This window comes from Eleutherodactylus coqui, chromosome 4, assembly GCF_035609145.1.
Source record: "Eleutherodactylus coqui strain aEleCoq1 chromosome 4, aEleCoq1.hap1, whole genome shotgun sequence".
Lineage (NCBI taxonomy): Eukaryota > Metazoa > Chordata > Amphibia > Anura > Eleutherodactylidae > Eleutherodactylus > Eleutherodactylus coqui.
In genome coordinates this window covers 159,336,524-159,350,415 of record NC_089840.1, presented here as the reverse complement: position 1 = coordinate 159,350,415, position 13,892 = coordinate 159,336,524, and the positions used below count along the sequence as shown (strand labels likewise).

Genomic DNA, 13,892 nt, shown 5'->3' with positions numbered 1-13,892 from the left:
GTTGGGACCCATTAGCTTTTCCTATTTATGACATAATCAATGCTCGTGCCAAATTTCAAGTTTCTATGTCATCGGGAAGTGAGAAAATTAGACTTTGTGCGTAAAATTTGGACGCTAATTCTTTTGCGCTTAGAAGTAAATAATCGGGTTGGGACCCATTAGCTTTTCCTATTTATGACATAATCAATGCTCGTGCCAAGTTTCATGTTTCTATGACTTTGGGAAGTGAGAGAATTAGTGGTAATGATGGAAATCGAACAATCTACGTGGGGGGGGGGGGGGGGCGTAACTGTCGACAACGCTCGCACACGCGCCATTTATCTTAAGATAGTTGTACTATGCCTATAATCTTCCCAGGAGTGTACTCAACAACTTCCCAAAGTTTCATGGCGATCGGATGAATGGTGTAGTAGCGCATAAAGGACAGACAGGCAGGCAGACAGGCAGGCAGACAGGCAGGCAGACACGCAGGCAGACACACAGGCAGACACACAGGCAGACACACAGGCAGACACACAGACAGACACACAGACAGACACACAGACAGACACACAGACAGACACACAGACAGACACACAGACAGACACACAGACAGATACACAGACAGACACACAGACAGACACACAGACAGACACACGCATACATTCAATTTTATATATATATAGTAGATAAATCTTAGGTTAATTGTTAATCCGGGTATACAGGCAGGTAGGAACTATTAGGGGTTGACCCAGGGAACAGTCTGATTGCCATTAGGGAGTCGGGAAGGAATTTTTTCCCCAAAAGGGCTAATTGGCTTCTGCTCTTGTGGTTTTTTTGCCTTCCTCTGGATCAACACAGGAGGATAGACAGGCTGGACTAGATGGAGATTGTCTTCATTCGGCCTAACGAACTATGTTACTATGTTAAGGCTTGTATACCTTAGGGTAGTGATGGCGAACCTTTTAGAGACAGAGTGCCCAAACTGCAACCCAAAACCCACTTATTTATCGTAAAGTACCAACACAGCAATTTAATCTGAATACAGAAGTTTAAGGGTGCCTGCACACGAACGGAATTTCCAGCGCGTTATTTTAGGCACATTATCTGCCCCAGACCGCAGCCAATATACTCCTATGAGGATCCGCAGTTGTCCCCAGACGGACGGATTTGTATCGCGTTTTTTCACACGCGTGAAAAAATCTGCGACCTGTTCTAATTTGGGTCGGATTCTGCGCATGAAGCCTCCAATACAAGTGAATGGGTGCGTTTTTTCACGCAGTACATCCGCAGTGCAGCTGTGGATGGAGTCACTGGTTGCTATGACTACAGGAAGTAGGCATGGTAGGAGGCGTCCCAAAACACAGCACAGAGCTTCACAGGCAAATTTGTAGAGGGAGATAGGTAGTATTTCTTGCCAATGCAGGATCTAAGAATGCAAAATCTGTAGTAATGAATTCGGCCGCCTGCAGACGAGCGGGTCGGATCCGGCGGCGAGAATTCTCGCCGCGGGACCCGACCCGAGAGCCTGCAGTGACGAGCGCGTACTCACCCGCGCCTGGCGGCCCCGGCTCTTTCATGTGCCGGCTGCCGCGCAGCCGGCGCATACGCAGACCGTAGCCGGCGGCCGGGTGAGTGCGAGCCCCGCACAAAAATAGGACATGCCGCGGTTTGTTTGCCGCGCGAGATTTCGCGCGCGGCCAAACCGCGGCCGTCTGCATAGGAGTGCGTATTGTAATGCACTCCTATGCAGACTTTCAGCGGTGGAAATCCCGCGGGAAATACCGCCGCGGGATTTCCGCCCGTGTGCAGGCGGCCTTCCTCTTGTGAATTTTTTTGCAGTGACTGAAATAAAGTCACGCTGGAGAAGCGCCTGAAAAAAGTTACATGGATCAACCATGCCCACAAAGACATCTGCTCACCGGGTGAAAGCATGTTGCCAGAATAATTTAACGGTGCTCGCACAAGCAAGAGGGACAAAACGGAGTCTGGGTGTTGGTTTTTAAGCTGTTTTCCAAGGAATGGGCAGTTCTCTAGGGGTTGGGTTTACAATAAGGGGCGGCTGCTGGTTTTTCTGCGCGTTTTTTTCCGCAACACATCCGCGTATATCCGCGCGTGATTTTTCATGCATCCGCACCTATCCGCAAGCACATTTAGGTGCCATACGCGCGTGAAAATCCGCTAGCGGAATCCGGAACGCTCGTGTGCAGGCGGCCTTAGTTTAGAAAAAACAACTCATACACTAAAGAAGGATCTGCGCAGACTTTCTGTTGTAAAACGCAGGCATTATAATGCATGTAGTTTTGATTTTTTCTTCACACATGCCAATAAAAACTGTATTTCTTGAGCGAAAAGAAAAATCGCAGCACGATCCATTTTGCCACAGAATCTGTGCAGACGGCCTCCATTTAGGTCAATGGAGGCGTCCAACAGGCAGCCCATAAGCAATTAACATTGTTTATGGGCTGCGGGTACAAACAAAAAAAAAAGCTGTACTGCACATGACCACCTACAAGCCACCGTGGGCATCAGCCATAAAGGTTAGTGCAGTATGCAGGGTCACTGGGCAGACTCACAGCCAGAATCTGCTGCGGGCCTACTAAATGAAGAATCTGATCCGGTCGTGTGAGCCCGGTTTAACTTTTTTTGTCTTAAAAGAAAAACACAATAACAGAACCTTCAATGATTAAAAAAAAAACTTCTTATTGAAAAGGTAAACGTTTATATTTGGCATGCTTTTGAACAATTAATGTGATTTTTGCTCTTTTATGCATGCTGATAATTTGTCTAACTTTGGCTCATAACTTTGCAAGTTTAAGAGCAACACATGCAGCACTCAGGTCATCGATTAGTCTGTTTCTGGTGTCAGATTTGATATAATTCAAGGCTGAAAAAAAGCTACTTATAAGCAGAAGATGACAACGTAAGGAAAACAAACCAAAGTGCTTTCATTGACTTAAAATTATTTAGCAGAGAATTCCACACTTTACGGATTTCATTTTCAGAACTGTGTTGTCCTTTGTCATCCTTTCTATCTTCTCAGGTGTTTCACACAGGTCATAGAATGTATTTTTACAGATAGAGCTATCTTGATTGCAAAAGCCCTATTTCCAGATTTCCTAAACATAACCAGTTTAAGCAAGAAAGATCAAGTTTTCCAAGTCTGTTACTAAAATTCACCTTTGCAGCTGCTACAATGCTAGAAAATTCATTGTAGATATCCCGATGGCTTGTACAATTGTCTAAAAATGTAGAATTTTCTAAATGCATTTTATACTTGGGGAATATTTCAGCTGCCAACTTTCAAGGTCTCTTTCAAAAACCTAGTTTTCTCTCAAATGTTTTGATACCACAAAGCATACTTTCTGCTGTTTCCCCTACACCTTGTAGTTGTTTGTTCAGTACAGTGAAGTGCAGTATAAAATCTGTAAACAACATGAGGTTGGTGCGCCAGGCCATATCAGCGGGTGGTGGAGATTCCTGCCTTTTTTCATTCATAAACAGCCTAATTTTATCCAAGCACGCTAAAAACCTCTCCAAGACTCCTTCGCTGCTCAGCTGCGCACATTTTTGTAGATGTCCCCTCCTGGGCTGCTTCCAGCAGCCTGTGCTATGCAGTGTCGAGTCCTGGCTGGGTGGCTGGAACATAGGAACATAAGAAAAGCCTGCTGGATCAGGCCAGTGACCCATCTAGGCCAGCTCCTGTATCTCACAGTGGTCTACATCTATAATAAGGAGGCAGCACATAGATATCAGGGCTAATAACCTGTAATGGACTTTCCCTCCAGAAAAGGCACCTAGACTAGATGCCATCACCACATCATGTGGCAAGGAGTTCCACCGTTAATTACATGCTAGGTAATTCTACTCACTGTGTACACACTGGGCAATTACATACTAGGTAAGTAGGTGCTCCTCTTTTAATAAGCAGGGGGAAGAGTAGCTGGTCCTCCGCAGCCCAGCACTCCAACCTAGCTCCTCTCCAACCCCACCACGGGAATCACCTTTGCCACAGATTCAACAGGCTGCCATCCAAGCCGCACCCTCACCCAACATGTGAGCCAACCGCCTTACCCCAGACAGGGAGAGAGGAAGCTTTCCCATTGGGCTGCTGGGTAGAGGGGCGAGTGATGTGTGAAATGTACTCAGGCGCACATGGAGAGGGGGGAAGGGAGCAGCCCAGCCCCACATCCCTCTGGCTTTCTAGTAACAAACTCTGGCAAAGAAACTCTGATTTGCAGAAAATATACTGTTTACCCTGTATTTAAAAAAAACAAAAAAACAAAAACATCTGTTCACAAAAAATTAAAATCATCAGACCTGAAGCTAAGGTGCTGAGAAGCGTAGCAGTCTACATACCCCAGAGAGATTTGTGTAAATCTTTGTTATATGTATTTGCGAATCACACTTACCACTTAGCAGAGAGCAGCGAAAACTGTTTGAAAGCCTTGTTGCTGATCCAAACATTGCAGAGGAGTCTCTCCACATGTTTGCAATAAAACATGTGGCGGAAAAGCATCTGGTAACGTGTAAGAGCCTTTCTAGAATTAAAGAAAAAATTTCAGCTTAACATACAATCCAATGTCTTTTTCCTCCACGTATAAGACTGGGAGAAAAGAAGGTGGTAAACATACTGTGGTGCAGATCACTATAATTAGTTCAGATGTACACTAACGATACCAAATTGTGAGCTAAGAAATCATGTTAATGGCTATGTGGTTTCGCTGTACTAATAAAACTTTTAAAACGCTGCCCACTGCATGTTATTAGGCACTGCAAAGTGGAAACCTACCCATACCATAACCTACCTGTTAATTATTAGTGAAAGAGGCCACTTAACAATATAATCAAAAGAGAATGCTTCCAACCCGCTGAGGGCAAGCTCTGTTGGATCAGCATTAATTAAGTCTTTCTCCTGGCAAGTTTCAATGGCAAGAACACGTAGAAGCTGTGTGATGAGGTCATGTGGCATAAGCTCAATCTTAAGAGAGAAGAACAAATGATCAAATTAAAAAGAACATACTATGCAAACAAGCCAACAAATATTTGGATTTGCACACTCACTGTAAAATCCTTTATTCATTGGATTTATTGGGGGCACAGCACTGTCGCTAAGTGGATGACACTACTTGTTAAATAAACTGGACTTTTTGGGGTTCAATTTGTTAAAATATTGCTGGAACAAGTTACTTTATTTCCATGCATTTGCTGCACGGTCTGGGTCTCTCTCTCAAACTTCACAAACATAGCATCATAGAATAGTTGGAAGGGACCTCCAGGGTCATCCGGTCCAAGCCCTGCTCAGTGCAGGATTCACTAAATCATCCCAGACGCATATATTTATATTCCACAACACTTCTGCTCGATTCAACCCAAAACAACCAATCACTGTGAATCAGCCAACCTAAACAACCAAGCACTGAGAATCAGCCAACCCAAACTACCAATCAGGTTGCTGGAATTGTGAATCAGCCAACCCAAACAACCAAATCAGGTTTGAATCGAGCAGAAGTGTTGTGGAATATAGATATATGGATCCCAGACAGATATTTGTCCAGCTTTTGTTTGAACACTTCCATTGAAGGAGAACTCACCAACTCCCGTGGTAACCTGTTCCACTCATTGATCACTCTCACTGTCAGAAAATTTTTTCTAATACATCAGTTTCATCCCATTGCTTCTAGTCTTTCCATGTGCAAATCAGAATAGGGCTGCTCGCTCTGCAGCCCTTCAGATATTTGAAGATAGCTATTAAGTCTGACCTCTCAGCCTAAACATTCAAGCGAAACCGTTAGGACATGATTTGCAGACTGCTCACAACTTCGTAAATTGACTTGCTTCAGTTTTTCAATGTCTTTTTTTCAAGTGGGGTGCTCAGAACTGGACACAGTATTCCAGATGAGGTCTGACTAAGAGTAAAGGGGAAAAATTACCTCGTGATCTAAACTCGATGCTTCTCTTAATACATCCCAGAATTGTGTTTGCCTTTTTGGCTGCTGCATCACATTGTTAACTCATGTTCAGTCTATGATCTATTAGTATACCCAAGTCTTATTCACATGTGCTGCTTAAGACTCATTTAGATGTGCTTTTGCGGGTGACTCGGTGAACAAGTCGTTTTTGCATGCGTATTTTACTGTACTTTTTTGCACACGATCATAAGCTGTCAATAATCAAACTGGGGACCTCCTGCACTCCAGTCAGTAGCTCTTACTGCTGAGCTATCCAGCCTGTTGACTGCATACACATAGAAAGCATTTTCCCACCCAAGAAGAGCTGTGAAGCAGGGGAGTTGCGGGCGGCCATTTAGGCACTCATCCTCAGCATGCACTAAGGTCCATTTCTAATAGGAAGCCAAATATCTTAGCAGTATACTTTGGAATGTATATGGAATGAGAGCTGAGAGGAAACGCATTCAGGAAGAACGTACAAGCTCCATGCAGATGTTGTTCTTCCTGAGATTGAAACTGAGGACTCCAAAGCAAATAGGCAGGAATGCCAATCGTTGTGTCACCACCTCAGATATTGTCTTTTGATCGTGTGCAATACAAATGCATTTGACACCACTAAATGGTCTTTTGCTGTGGTATTATGAAAGCAAGTCTTATCAGCCCAAATAGTTCTACATCCTTTTGTTTTAAGTTTAGTGCTTGAATATGTTTTATCATAAAATATGTCTTAAACTGCTCCCACTATATGATTTATAAATCAGACATGAGAGAGAGTTAACTCCCACTCTATGATTAATATTTAAATCATGGGATCTCTTGGGTACGGCCCTGGTACCTAAGAGATCAGCAGCTCGAGCCAAGATCAAAGCTGGCTCCAATCCTGAGAATTTAACCTCTTAGCACCCACGATCAATGCTGAGTAGGAAGAGGTTCCCTCTAGCAGCCCATTGACCCCCGCAACATGGCTGAAGAGTGCCGACGGCTGTGATGGCAGTCAGTGGCTTACTAACAAAGGCCTCTAGGTCCGCTATTTACACACGCCGATTAGGCCTCGTTCACACGGGCGACATGGCATCACTGCGAGAAAATTGCAGCGATATTGCATCGCTGGTCCGTGTGATATCGCTGCTATTTCTCGCGGTGATACCGCGACTTTGTAGCGATGATTTTCTGGGGAGGCTTGAAATATAAGCCCTTCCCCGAAAATACGCTGTAGCTGAAGAAGGAAAAAAAAAACAAACAAACAAAAAAAAACACACACATACATCACCTGTCCTGCGCTATCAGCCGGGCTGCATCCTCTCCCCGGGTCCGCGGCACAGATCATCTTCTTTTCTGGCTGGGGATATAAAAATCCCTGCCTCCTGGAAGCGCTGGCTGTGATTGGCTAAGCGTCAGCCAATCAGAGCCAGGACTCGAAGAATGGCTGTTATTGGTTCAATCACTGCCATTTATCGAGCGCTGGCTGTGACTGGCTGATGCTTAGCCAATCACAGCCAGCGCTTCCAGAAGGCGGGGATTTTTGAATGCCCGGCCAGCAGAGGATAAGATCACTGCCGGGGACCCGGGAAGAAGATGCGGCCGGGCAGACAGCGCGGGACAGGTGATGTATGTGTGTTTTTTTGGTTTTTTTCTGCAGCCAGGGCTTAAATTTTAGCTTTGACAGTAGGATTTCCCACTGTCAAAGTTGCATTGCATCGCACGAAAATCCGTTTACGTGCGATGCAATGCAACAGAGAGGAAGGCTCCATAGAGAAGCATGGGCTACAAAACCTCACAAGTCACGTGCATATAGCGGGTCCTGTGAGGTTTATGTGTCGTTTTGTAGCATGATACAAAACATCGCATGTGTGAAGGAACCCATAGGAAAGCATGGGCTTCTTATACATGCGATTTGTAGCATTGTAGCAACGCTACAAAATCGCGCGACTTTGTCGCCCGTGTGAACGAGGCCTTTAGCTTAACTGAGGTGAAAATACATTTTGTCCTTATAAGCCCTCTATCACGGTTTGGTAGCACTGTAATTGTAGTGACCACCAGAATAAATGTTAACACGCTATTTATGTCTGCCCACATTGCTATTTTCCAAGATGGTCACCGTATCCCTGCAGCTTTAGACAACAGCTACCACAATATCCTGCTCTGTGGTCCCTTCCTGTACGCCCCCACTAAGCACTGCCCTCCTATTGGTCAGCAATCCGGTCCAAAAAGCTAAAGAGAAATCAAACGCCCCTGGTTTTTACTGAGCAAGCCTGATCTGTAGCGTTGGACTGCCTACAGTACATATCTGGGGAAACCTGGAATAAAACAGGCGGATTTCTGCAGACAACGATCAGATGCATTCACTGCAGACGCAACAGATGTGCACATCAGAACAGCATTTAAATGTCACAATTCAAATCAGAAATATATAGTAAATTGCTAATACACATATAAAATATTGTAAGAATCAAAATAATATGGCTCAAAATAATAAGGCTCAAGGTCAAACACTTAGGCCAACTGCAGACGGCCGGGGCAGACCCCCTGCGAGAATTCTCAAAGCAGGATCTGACCCGCATCCTTTCAGGGACCAATGCGACTCTCACCTGCTCCGTCTGTAGGTGAGAGCGCATTGGTCCATGAAGGGACGCATGCGTAGAGCGGAGCCGGAGCGCCTGGAGTGACATTTCTGTGCGGGTCTCTGTAACACCCGCACAGAAATAGAACATGCCAGGATTTGTTTCCGCACGTTTTCACTCGGACAAAGTGCGGCTGTGTGCATAGGATTGCGTTTTTCAATGCAATCTTATGCAGGCAGGCACGGGCGAAAATTCTGCGGGAAATCCTGCTGCAGAATTTTTGCCTGTGTGCAGGGGACTTTAAGGTAGCAAGTGTAAATTTAGAAAAAACATGTTTTTCTCATGAACAACTGTACGTGGCATGCTCACGTGCATACAGCCCACAAAATCTTTATATTCTAGACCAAAAGCTTACAGAACGGTGCTGACATAGCAGATTGCAGTTACATTTCTTTCACCATTTTAACTTTTTACATTTCAATACACTGGAAAACACAGATTAGATTTATAAAATACTAATTCCACTCAGAAAAAGTAGCGGGTAACAAGCTAGTGGATCTATATTTGTATAATTACTAGAGATGAGCGAGTATACTCGCTAAAGGCAATTGCTCGAGCGAGCATTGCCTTTAGCGAGTACCTGCCCGCTCGAGACAGAAGGTTTGGGTGCCGGCGCGGGGAAGCGGTGAGTAGCGGCAGTCAGCAGGAGGGAGCGGGGGGGAGAGAGAGACCTCCGTTCCTCACCGCTCTCCCCCGCAGCTCCCTGCCCGCCGCCGGCACCCGAACCTTCAGTCTCGAGCGGGCAGGTACTCGCTAAAGGCAATGCTTGCTCGAGCAATTGCCTTTAGCGAGTATACGCGCTCATCTCTAATAATTACCAAAATATTTGAGCATACCTTTTAAGCTTTCAGTCAAAGGCAAATCCTAAATACTTTTCTCAAAACCTTCTGACATATTGATATTTGTGCCTCAGGTATAGTTACATAGCTCAGGAATACTTACATAGTAATATAGTATGTTAGGCTGAAGGTAGACAATGTCCATCTAGTTCAGCCTAGTTTAGCTGTGTCTAAATGCGCTGCCATTGTGCACTGTTCATGCACTATTCGTTCATCGCTGATTTATAGCAAGGTAGAAATCAATGATGACTCTTATCAGAGCCGCACACGGATTTTCTAAGCAGGCGGTGCTGATAGCATTCATTTAGCTGGTATCCAGCAAGACTTCCCAGCGGGATACAAGCTGAGAGCTCTAAGAACAAAGGAGCTGTCAGCACTCCTACTGTTTTTCTGAGCCATCAGCTCAGCGGGACACCGCTAATAACTGTGAGAACAAAGCAACTGTTTGCATATATAAAACAGCTTTTCTCAGAGTTCTCAGCAGTTTCCCGCTCTGCCTGCATTAAACTCTTCAACCCTTTAATGACGTGGCCCTTTTTTTTCCCATTTTCATTTTTTCTTCCCCCCTTTTAAAAAATTGTAACTCCTTTATTTATCCATTGACGTTCCCATATGAGGGCTTGTTTTTTGCGGGACAAGTTGTATTTTTCAATGGTGCTATTTAATGTACCGGATAATGAGAAACATCTTTTGCTGTACTACTTTTATTTTTTTCAAAGACATTTAATTTTTTAAAATTATTTTCAGACACCATCTTACACACGTGATAACCTTTATATTTTTCCGTCAATGTACTTGTGCGGGGGCTCACTTTTCGTAGGGTGTCCTGTAGTTAACATTAGTACCAATTCAGAATTCATAGAACTTTTTGGTAGTTTTTTATTGCATTTTTTTCTGGAAGACAGGTGCATTTCTGGCGGGGTTTTTTTCTGGACGTCGTTTATAGCGTGGGGTAAATAATGCGCTACTGTGATAGATCAGACTTTTACGGACGCTTTGTTACAATTAATAAAGCTTTATTGATCTTACTTTTCTTTTTTTTTTTTTAAAGCCCCACATCCACACCCCCACACACAACTAGCCTTGCTTTGATTGCTCCTGCAGTATGATGTAATGCCATAGCATTACATCATACTGCTATTTGCCAGGCAGTCTATCAAGCTACCCCACGGAGACTGTTTGTTAGGCAGTCTGCAAAGGAAGCCCTGGGACCTTTCAGAAGGACCCTGGCTGCCATGACACCTGTACAGCTCCCTACGATCTCACACAGGGGAAGCCGTACGGGACCCCGGGACATCGTTTGGGGGATTTAAATGCCCGGCAGAATTGACATCAGCATTTAAAGGCTTAATAGCCGCGATTGCCCACGGGTGTCAGCTGTACTAAACAGCTGACGTCCGCTCTGTATGAAGAGAGGTCGCCCCATGATCTCTCTTCATACATATCCCGCACCTGTATGACCTAAATGTACGTCATATAGCGGGTAGGGGTTAAGTAGCTATTTAGCTACTTAAGAGTTATGCAAAGATGATCGCTCAACACTGCCACTCAAACTGCCATTTGAGCGATTTTTGAGTGATCATCTTTCAGTCTAAATGCACAGTCAGGAGAGTAGTTCAAAAATTTAAGAGAAGAGATCACATTGCCTTTCATAAACAAGAAAAAGGATGCAAAAAGACAGGGTGCTGAATTTACCTAAAGTTACAGTTGGCTAATTAGCGCTGATGAAAATGCCTTGCTTTGAAGTTACTCAGATTGCTTAAATTTTTCCATTCTAATGCAGTTTCACACTAAAACTCACATATTAAAAAAAACTTGCTCACTGGAATTCATGCTATACTGAGTGATGTGTCTAATTTCTAAACAGGGTAGTTCCAATCATGAAAGGGCAAATGTCTCTAATAAAGCGGACAATCAATAGTTAGTACAATTGAAAAAGAAGACATTCTGTATATATATGGCTATCAAGTTTAATCGAGGGATGGAACAGATTTGCTTTTCCTGTCTAAACTATGATTTTATTTATATGTATGTGGTGTCAGCCTCCTACTGGGAAGGCTTATATAATGACTAGCTGATATATCCGGCTTCGCCCGAGTTAATTTGGTACTGGTGTTTATCTGGTGTTCACACGGAAAATCTTCTGAAGTCGTGGCTACTTTAGAGATACCGGAAAAACATATGTTCACCATTTTGCATAGTTCTCTGCGTTACCCAGGAAACACCACGGGGAGGTAACCATGTGACGTTTCCTTTATATAAAATGACATCAGGAAGTGAGAGAATTAGATTCCATACGTAAAATTTGGACACTAATTCTTTTGCACTTAGAATTGAATAATCGAGCTGGGACCCATTAACTTTTCCTATTTATGATATAATCAACGCCCGTGCCAAATTTCAAGTTTCTATGACATCGGGAAGTGAGAGAATTAAATTTTGCACGTAAAATGTGGATGCTAATTCTTTTGCGCTTAGAATTGAACAATCGAGGTGGGACCCATTAACTTTTCCTATTTATGACATTATCAATGCCCGTTCCAAACTTCATGTTTCTATGACACCAAGAAGTGAGAGAATTAGATTCCGTACATAAAATTTGGACGCTAGTTCTTTTGCGCTAGAATTGAATAATCGAGTTGGGACCCCTTAGCTTTTCCTATTTATGACATATTGAATGCTTATGGCAAATTTCATGTTTCTATGACATTGGAAAGTGATTTAGATTATGTACGTAAAATTTCGACGCTAATTCTTTTGTGCTAGAATTAAATAATCAAGTTGGGACCTATTAGCTTTTCCTATTTATGACATAATCAATGCTCGTGCCAAATTTCACGTTTCTATGACACCGGAAAGTGAGAAAATTACATTCCGCACATAAAATTTGGACACTAATTCTTTTGCGCATAGAATTGAATAATCGAGTTGGGACCCATTAGCTTTTCCTAATTATGACATAATCAATGCTCGTGCCAAATTTCACGGTTCTATGACAACGGAAAGTGAGAAAATTACATTCCGTACGTAAAATTTGGACGTTAATTCTTTTGCGCATGGAATTGAATAATCGAGTTGGGACCCATTAGCTTTTCCTATTTATGACATATTCAATGCTCGTGCCAAATTTTAAGTTTCTATGACATTGGGAAGTGAGAGATTTAGATTATATACGTTAAATTTCGACGCTAATTCTTTTGCGCTAGAATTGAATAATCGAGTTGGGACCCAATTACTTTTCCTATTTTGGAGATAATCTGTGTTTGCGCCAAAATTCATGTTTCTACGACATTGGGAAGTTGGAGAACTTTTGGCGAGTCAGTCAGTGAGTGAGTCAGTGAGGGCTTTCGTCTTTATATATATAGATGCTGAGCCCCCAATGATACGAACAAGAAAATTGTTTGAATGCATTTCATTGGGTAAGAAAGTACACATTTTTCAAGACTAGACTAGTAAACAAAGGCAATGATTCTTGACATGTTAATTATGAATGCTCTTCAATCTATAAAAAAAAGCTGAAATTCAATTTCCTGCTTGCTTTCATATGTTCACAGTACCTTTAGATCATCTTTAAAAGGATCTGTATTTGCAGTACTCATTCGCAAAGCCAGTTCTAACAGAGCCTCCAGCCGGAGTGGAATTATATCTTCAACTGTTTTCTTCAGTTCTTCCTCTGTGAGATCCATAAAATGGACAAAAAAGTCTCCTTGATCCATGAGGAAATAATGCTTGATGGACCTTGCAACAACAATGCAGAACATGAATCATAAGAAAGATGAAATTTTTAGTTGTTATCCTATTTTTTAATAAAGTACAATTTAATGGGTTAGGATAGGCCATCAATGTTTGACTAGTTGCAGTCCAACCCCCAGATTGGATGAGAGTTGTCTAAGCGACTGCACGGGCGCTGACATCACTGGTAAGGTTGTGGCGCTTGGGCAGAGCGTTTAGACAGACAGATAACAGCCGGATCGCTGGCTTCTCGCTCAGTTATTTACAGCATTTACACTGTGCGAGAATTCCACGACCTAGCGATGTTTCTAAGGCTGACTGAAAGTCATCTTTAATGAGAAGTGAACGAATAGTAAACGTTTTTTTTACATTTACACGGAAGTGGAGTGTCCTCACTGCTTCTCAAACACTTCACCAAGTGTGATGCAGTCCAAGTGAAGTGCCTGCAGGTTTTGAATCCTGATACTCCGGGCTGTGGGGATTATTCATTCAAATATTTAACCCTTTAAGAACCAAGTGCTGTAATATACAGTGCTTTGTCCTGGGCTATAATCCTATGCCAAAGTAAAAATATGGCCCGGGATTAATATTTCTGCAATCTAGCAGGACCTAAAAACGATGGTACTGGTGTATCCTTGTCTCCACCACAAAAATGTCTCGAAGCTTGACCCAGCTGGGCTAGAACCAGCAATGTTGTCCCAGACCTCCTCCCTCTAGCCTCTGTCTAGGGAGTGGAGTGAAAAATGAACCCCAGGTGGGAATAAGGGAAG

At 43.3% G+C, this 13,892-nt stretch overlaps 1 protein-coding gene across 2 annotated transcripts in view; it reads right to left on the bottom strand.

Annotated features, from left to right (window-relative positions):
* TUBGCP2 (tubulin gamma complex component 2) overlaps positions 1-13,892 on the bottom strand; it is a 238,931-nt gene that overhangs the window by 84,566 nt on the left and 140,473 nt on the right. For both annotated transcript variants that reach the window (XR_010792583.1, XM_066600339.1), the window contains exons 8-10: positions 12,948-13,128; positions 4,788-4,960; positions 4,392-4,520 (exon numbers count right to left, since the gene is read on the bottom strand). Coding sequence is in view for 1 of the 2 variants with exons in the window: in XM_066600339.1 (XP_066456436.1) it covers positions 4,392-4,520; positions 4,788-4,960; positions 12,948-13,128 (483 nt within the window). In the remaining variant the exon portion in view is untranslated. The remainder of the gene's footprint in view (positions 1-4,391; positions 4,521-4,787; positions 4,961-12,947; positions 13,129-13,892) is intronic.